The sequence below is a fragment of the Garra rufa genome, chromosome 10, assembly GCF_049309525.1.
Source record: "Garra rufa chromosome 10, GarRuf1.0, whole genome shotgun sequence".
Taxonomy (NCBI): Eukaryota; Metazoa; Chordata; class Actinopteri; order Cypriniformes; family Cyprinidae; genus Garra; species Garra rufa.
In genome coordinates this window covers 8307556-8316188 of record NC_133370.1, presented here as the reverse complement: position 1 = coordinate 8316188, position 8633 = coordinate 8307556, and the positions used below count along the sequence as shown (strand labels likewise).

Here is an 8633-nt window from a genome sequence, read left to right as displayed (position 1 = left end):
TATATGTAAGCATCTTTTATGTAAAATATATTATTCAGTTCAGTACCAAATAAAAAAAAAAACATGCATTTTGTATGATCCCACTTATTTTGGTAAAATAATTAACATTTTGCAGATTCTGCAAGATGTATGTAAACTTTTTACCTCAACTGTACATCATGTAAATACTGTGCGTATTTGCATATGGCAAGGCATTTATGTAGCATACTCCATGATACTTCAAAGTATACATTTGCACTATAATGTTAAATATAAAAAACTGGTACTAGACTAGAATTCAGTTCTCACCTTGGACTTTTCAGACCTTTTATTCAACTGTAGCCTGAGCTTTAAAAATATCCCCCCTCCACTTGGCAACAGATTTACACAAACACGGGGCTAAACAAAAGGACCATAGGCCTCTAGACAAAAGGTGCAAATGTGAGCTAAAACGTGAAAGATTGAGGCGGACAGAAAGGAGTGATTTCTGGCGTTGTAAGTTTAAGGATTCTCTTTTTTTAAAGTAAACACGTACACACACATGCAGACACAAATCTGCTGCTCTTTTATATACTAGTCAAGCCCTCTGCGGTCCTGGAACCCTTCCATTGCCCTCCTGAGTCTCCATGGTGATCTGAACAAAGACCTCTCAGCCTCATTATTCCTCAGTGGTGCTGTTGAGGGTAAAGTGTGCCAAACTCATTTATATATATATATATATATATATATATATATTAAGGCAAAATAAGAAAAATGTACACATCTTCATTCTGTTCAAAAGTTTTCACCCCCTGGCTCTTAATGCATTGTTGCATACAAGTCTCTCAGTGTGAAAAGATGGATCTCAAAATCATACAGTCATTGTTGGAAATCGTTCAAATACACAAAAATGCTGAAAAACCAAAGAGTCTGTGGGACCTGTAGGAGTTTTCTAAAGAGCAGCAGGCAGTTTAACTGTTCAGGACAAACAAGGGACTCATGAACAACTATCACTAAACAATGCATCATTTAGGTAAGAACACCGTATTAAGAATCAAGTACGTAACCTTTTGAACAGGGTCAATTTTATAAATTCAACTACTATTTTCTATTGTGGACTATATATTTTATGTGAAATATCAAATTCAGGTCAGTATTAAATAAAAAAAATTAAATGCATTTTGTATGAACTCTTTTATTTTGATTAAATGATTAACAGTGTGCAGATTCTGCAAGGTGTATGTAAACTTTTGACTTCAACTCACAAGTAGTGCACAGAAACAAATGAATACTGGCCTTTAACTGGAGCTTGGATATAGACATGACAAAACAAAACAAAAATTTGAAGATAATGAATCATGCACTGAATAACAATAACATGAAGTTCAACAGTGATCCCGATAACATTCAAGGTAATAAGAAAAAATGTGGATGGCTCCGAAAATTTTGTAAAACAAGGTAACTAAACCAGTCCCATTTTTTAAAGATCAAAACCAACCAGTTATTTCAGTAATATAAATTAATAAACAAAAAAAATCTAAAAAATAATAAATAAAACAATGAATCAGTACTTATTGTATTAATAACAATAGAAAAATAAATAATACAACACAAAACATTAAAATAATTACAAATATTTAAGTAACAAACAAAGTAATGTTTGTTTGACTTTAGTGAGATTTTTTTTTCAACAAGCTATTGTATGAAAAATTAGGTAATTTTTCGCCTTTAATTCCATTAGTTTATTTCCTCAGTAGGCGGAGAATATTAAATAACTCTCAGCCTCAATAGGGTTCTGCTAGTGTCACTCAAATGTAACTTGCATAACGAGTTGACTATAAATGATGCTTCCTCTTAGACTATTACTCCCCATTTGGGACAGTTCCTGAAGAGAGACACGGTGCGCAGAGCAACAACTTCTAAAGTTCACGATGTCTACCTCCTCCTACAGAAAACGTTTTGGAGATGTGGGTCGGAGCAGCTCGTTCTCCAGCCGTCAGAGCTCCAGTTCCGTGCGCTCTCGGGTGTCTTTCGGCGTCTCCTCGACTCCGGGCAGTTACGCGTCGAAAAGCTCCCGAGTCCGAAGTAGCGCGGCCATGCCACGACTGGTCTCTGAGACTCTGGACTTTAACCTCTCCGACGCCTTAAACACGGAATTCAAGACGAACCGAATGAATGAAAAGGTGCAGATGCAGTCGCTGAACGACCGCTTCGCCAGTTACATCGAGAAGGTGCGTTACCTGGAGCAGCAGAACAAGATCCTGAGCGCGGAGCTGGAGCAGCTGCGGGGCCAGAGATCGTCCCGCATCACGGATCTGTATGAGGAGGAGATGCGCGATCTGAGGGGACAAGTGGACCAGCTCACCACGGAGAAAGCACGCGTGGAAGTGACCCGAGACCACCTGGCAGACGATTTGGAGCGAGTCAGAGAAAAGTAATAAAAATATGTTCTAAAATTGTTTTTCTAACGTTTTGTAATGAAAACGTAATTTCTGAATTCTGAAAGGATTTTGTTTTGTGTAAGTTAAATCATTATAGCAATGGTATTTTATTCTGAAACTGAATTTCTGAATTTTAAATGTAACTAGGCGTTCTTTCAGAACTTTCACAGGACATTCAAAAAGTAAAATTCCAATAATGTTTGAAAAATGGAATGTGTTCTTAATGGAATGTTTCCTTCGCATGACAAAGAAAACGTTTTTTTTTTTTTAATTCACTTTTTTCCCCCCAAACGTAAACAGAAAATACAGAGAAAACGTTTTCGTAGCTCAATGGGAACGTTAGAAAAACATTCTTTTATCTTTTTGTTAGCTCAAAAAAAAGAACGTTCTGCTTCTTTTAAGAACGTTCATTTAAAATGTTAGCACAAATAATTTATTCTTCTAAATGCAACTGAAACAAGTTGCATATAAGATGAACTTCCAACTAAAACGTTTTAAAAAAGTTATTATTTGTGCTAAGTGAACGTTCTTGGAAGAACGTTTGTTTAGAGTTCCAGCTAACAAATAAGTCTGTTTTTCTAATGTTTCCATTAAGTTATTAAAAAGGTTTATTTTCTGTAAACGTTCGAAAACTGAATTTAAAAATAAGTTTAAAAATGTTTTCTTTGTTATGCGAAGGAAACATTCCATTAAGAACACATTCTATTTTTCAAACATTACTGGAATGTTACTTCTTGAATGTTTTTCTGGAAGTTCTGAAACAGGCAGCCTAGTTACATTTGTAAAAATGTTAGATCAGAAACGTCTAAAAAGTTTCAGAAACTTTGAGGATTACAAAACGATGTAGCCTATATATAAAGTTTTATATCTGCTAACATTTTGAGAACATTATAAAAGACCAGAAAATGTTGAATGAATGTTTTATTATAGTCACTATAAAAACATTTGTTCATAACTTTGAGAGAATGTTATAAGAACGTTCTCTAGCTGCCATGGCCCCCAAAAACTATTCATTCATAAACTTTTGGGCATGTAAAATTATGCATTGCATTAGGTCATTGAATATAAAACCAAATACTGTCTGCATGTTAAATATAAAGACTTTAAGCAAAACAATTCACAAAAAAGATATAGATAAGTAAAAATAATAATTAAGCAAATTAAGCAAAAATTACTTGTTTTGGGTGCAAAATGTGAAAATTGCAAAAAACTTCTCTTTTATTGAATAATGATTGAGATAAAATAATACCAGGAAGCCCTTGGTGCAACAGTGATCTTGCAAAATTTCTCATTACGTAAAAATACTTTTGAAATAGCATATTTTTGTATCAATTTAAGGAAATTATCAATCAATCAAAACTAAAAAAAAAAACATTTTGGAAATTCTAGGTACAACAGTGAACTTGCAAAAGTTGTCATAACATACAAATACTTTTGAGATAGCAATTTATTGGGACAAATTAAGGAAATTTTCATTCAAAATAAAAAAAATGATATTTTGCATATAAAAGGAGTTCATGTAGTAAAAGAAACTCTTAATTTTTCTTCTTTTAGTAACCATCCAATCGCAACAAATCGACATTTAAAAGTGATTAAAAATCAATAAATTCACCTCAATTATTTAAAATTTTTTAAACTGTACACAGTGACCTCATGCGTCAGGATAACTTTGCAGTTCATAGTGACACACCAGTGTTTAGGAAAGTGTTGTGGCTGTGGTTGCTTTTTAGTGTTTTGGAAAAAACAAAATCGATAGTCACTTTTACCTCGGGGGCCTTTAGCCTCGCTTTACCCCATGCAGATATTTGGAAACATTGTGGATGTCAGACATCAACTCTAGCATCATTTGCACATGCTGTTTTTATGATTTGTGATCTAATGCAATGAATTTTTTTAAGTGTCTAAAAACATCTTGGGACCAAAGTAGTGTAATAATTAATAAATCAACTACACTGAGTGAAACTAATTTTAAAGTGTTATATCAGACAGAAATTATGCATTGGAAAATAAATGTCTGTAAAATAATGCCTGTCATTTCCAGATTGCAGGAGGAGATTCTTCAGCGAGAAGATGCAGAGAACAACATGAGGAGTTATAGACAGGTAAATCATGTTAGTCTTTAGAACTAATGGTTTTAAGAAACATGTTGTGACTCTTGACCACAAAACCAGTCAAAAGGGTCATTTTTTAAAAATTGAGATTTATACAACATCTGAAAAGCTGAATAAAAAAGCCATCCACTGATGTATGGTTTGTTAGGCTAGGACAATATTTGGCCTAGATTGAAAGATTTGAAACTCTGGAATCTGAGGGTGCAAAAAACTAAATATTGAGAAAATCACCTTTAAAGTTGTCTAAATGAAGTTCTTAGCAATGCATATTACTATTCAAAAGTATATTTACAGAAGGAAATGTACAAAATATTTTCATGGAACATGATCTTTAATTGATATCCTAATTTTTTTTTGCCATAAAAGAAAGATGAATAATTTTGACCCAGACAATGTATTGTTGGCTATTGCTACAAATCTACTCATGCTACTTATGACTGGTTTTGTGGTCCAGGGTCACATATAACCTTTATTTCAAATGGCAGTGTTTAATGAATCTCCAGTAGAGTCAATAATTCTGTTAGATGGACCAGGCATAAAAAAAAAAACAGCAACTGTTTGCAGGAAATAATTTCATTAGGCCTTTGCTGATGCAAATAGTTAAAGATGGTATTGCAACTGCTGTTAACAGTTTCAGAGTATGGTAATACTTGTTGCAACACTTAACCATTGGGAGGAGTTTGCAGGATGTAGATGTAAAATTTAAGCAACATAGGATGAGATGAATTGATAATGTTGTGCAATTTCTGCATCTGGGTGGATGATTGAGCTCACAGAGATAGGCAAGAGATGTGAATTTGCATTTTTAGAATAAGGATCCTCTACACCAGGGCTATTCAATTAGATTCATTTGAGGGCCGGATTATCGAGCTGAAAATTTGAAGGGGGCCAAGGGGGTGGGGGCCGTCCCGATCTCTTTCTGGGGGGGGGGGGGGGGGGGGTGTTGTAACTAATATTACAACACCAACATCTATAAAAGGTTAACATTAGTGCTGTCTGTCAATCAATTAAAAAAACATTTCTGTAATTAATCATGATTAATCGCATATAGTCAGAATTTCATACTGGACCTCCAAATTAAGTTAGAAACAACATAAAGTATATTTTAAATATGTGTTTAATGGCATTTTTTTTTTTTTTTTATCAAGTAGCCTATTATTTATGAAGTATTGATATCAATACTGGTACTGGTGTCTTTATTAAATGAATTTTCTCTCAGTTTTACATATTATGTCCATTCAACATTACAGGATAATTGAAAGCCAATATTTTCAACATTTAATAGGCTCTGAAATATATAACAACTTTTAATTTAGATGATTTTCTTTTTTTTAAATTTAAATATCTTCACATGAACTATAAATTGTTTATGCGTAAACTACACAGATTATTATTGCAATATACTGGTTATAATTGTGATTTGATGTATTTTAAATTTTTTACATTAGTGTTTGTTTACCACAAAGTATATTTTGGCCATCAAAATATCATTCAGTTATTTGGCCATCCAAATAACATTGGATCATAAGAGCTTTAACATGCTGGAAATGGTTGTGCAAAATGCTTGAAAGTCATTGAAAAGTGCTTGAATTTCTCTTTCAAAAGGTTGTACAAACCCTTAAGTGAATACTGTAATAACATTCGACTATGCTTAAGTTGGCGTTACTTCTGGTTTTCTGACATACCTCAGCGCTGTTTATAACAGAATTTGATTGATTCTCAATAGATCTTGCAGCACCTTAATTCATTCTGTGCGAATTCAAACACTTCTCACTGGATCTCGCAGCACTGTGCAGTTACAGTGTTGCGAAATCAACTTTGGTTCCCGGCTGTTCTGAGCTCGGACAAGCGTGTTTGCATTGCGGTACCAGCTGATAAACGGTCCGCGCTGCGCAGCTCAAACGTAGCGCGCTCAAACGTGGCGCGCTTTGGTTTCTCTTTCGTTTCGTTTGCTGTTTTATGTTTCTCATATGAAACAGAAATAGCAGCGCTTATGAGTTGAACAACGCGGAAAATTTTACAAAATTTAGTCGCAACGGCAGAAAAATGTGTCCATTTGGTCACAGTCTGGAGCCCAACAAGTGCTTGTTAAATCTGCCGGCTATTGATGTTGCGGTCTCCGGTAGATTGTTGTTGTTCTTGGCTCTCTTGCTTTTCTTTTTTGCTGGCCCGGGCCAGCGTTGCCGCCTAGTGGACAAACTAATTAGTGCCAAAACAATTCAAGCCACTTGCGCGTACTTCTCCCTCGGGCCGGACGAAGATGATTGGCGGGCCGGATTGGGCCCGCGGGCCGCCAATTGAATAGCCCTGCTCTACACTACCATTCATAATTAGTCCACAAGAAAAAATAATCGTTTTAAAAATGACCCTGTTCAAAAGTTTACCCACACTTTATTCTTAATACTGTGTTGTTACCTGAATGATCCACAGCTGTGTGTTTTTTTGTTTTTTTTGTTTTGTGATAGTTGTTCATGAGTCCTGAACAGTTAAACTGTGTGCTGTTCTTCAAAAACAATCTGTCAGGTCTCACAAATTCTTTGGTTTTTCAGCATTTATGCGTATTTGAACCCTTTCCAACAATGACTGTATGATTTTGAGATCCATCTTTTCACATTATTATGCAAGTATTATACATATGCAACTATTACAGAAGGTTCAAACGCTCACTGATGCTCCAGAAGGGAAAACGATGCATTAAGAGCCAGGGGTGAAAACTTTTGAACAGAATGAAGATGTGTACATTTTTTCTTAATTTGCTTAAATATCATATTAGGCAAATTAAATAGTATACAAAAGATACTTACATGTTTCCCAGAATACAAAATTAATTAAATTTAACCTGATCTTCAAATTCCAGTTTTCCAGTTTTCCAGTTTTTAAAGCATCATGTAGAGGGTTCAAATACACAATAAAGTTGAAAAACCAAAGAATTAGTAAAGAACAGTGGTCACTTTAACTGTTCAGGACAAACAAGAGACTATCACTAAAAAAAACACACAGCTCAGGTAACAACACAGCGTATGTAAACTTGAGCAGGGTAATTTTTATAAATTCAACTATTATTTTCTCTTGTGGACTATATGTATTCAAATGCATTCTATGTGAAATATCTTGTTCAGGTCAGTACTATATGAAAAATACCATGCGATTTATATGATCCCTCTTATTTTGGAAAAATAATTAAAAAATTTTAGATTCTGCAAGGTGTATGTTAACTTATGACCTCAACTGTATATTCAAACAGAAAACAGTTATTTAAAGTTGTAATAATATTTCACAATATTCCTATTTCACTGCATTTTTAATCAATAAAAGCAGGCTTGGTGAGCATAAGAGAATATAAAAAAATACCAACCCCAAACTTTTAAATGGTAAACAAAAACTTCAAAAATTTCCTTGAATCACAACAGGGGGTGCTATGACCAAACGAATTGCTGCTTTCAGCTTTATTTCTCAATTCAATCTTTTTAATTTGAGAACTGCTAGAGGTTCTCTGTGTTTGAGAAACGGCTCTGTGTGTGACATGAGCTGAATATCTTTGTCCCTGGCATTAGCTCTGGGAAATCTCCATCACTGCTGATTGCTCTTCCAACCGACCAGCAGACCTTGACAAAGCAAACTGTTGTGACTGAAGCTGCTGCCAAGGGCAGGAATGTCTGGAAATGTGTGTGCGAGAGAGAGAGAGCGAGCGTAAAAACAGTGCGAGTGTTAAAGCCTCTGTTTATTCGTGGTTTTAATGCAGGCTGTGGTAGTCTGTCAGCAGACATCCGAATGGTGCCATGCAGACTACAGGGCATTGTGCCTGGCCCAGATACTCATTAAAAACACAAAGACCTCTTCACGCTGTACTTGCTGTGCATGTGTGCTCAATACAGTAGTGCTGTGTTTTATAGTGTTTGTTGATGTTGTGCAGGACGTGGATAACGCTGCTCTCGCTCGAGTGGATCTGGAGAGGAAGGTGGATTCACTCCAGGATGAAATCTCCTTCCTCAAAAAGCTCCATGATGAGGTGAGATACACTGCTACAGCTTCCATTCCTGTAACAAAATGCTTTAAAAGGCATTTAATGACATGCATCTGATTACCACCACCACACTCTCAAGTAGTGACAGACTGATTAATT

The 8633-nt window shown here is 35.1% G+C and overlaps 1 protein-coding gene across 1 annotated transcript in view; it reads left to right on the top strand.

Annotated features, from left to right (window-relative positions):
• Positions 1 to 1817: 1817 nt before the first annotated feature.
• viml (vimentin like) overlaps positions 1818 to 8633 on the top strand; it is a 12896-nt gene continuing 6080 nt past the window's right edge. Inside the window, exons 1-3 of the mRNA XM_073849527.1 lie at positions 1818 to 2392; positions 4441 to 4501; positions 8424 to 8519. Of these exons, the coding sequence (XP_073705628.1) occupies positions 1890 to 2392; positions 4441 to 4501; positions 8424 to 8519 (660 nt within the window). The 5' untranslated portion in view covers positions 1818 to 1889. The remainder of the gene's footprint in view (positions 2393 to 4440; positions 4502 to 8423; positions 8520 to 8633) is intronic.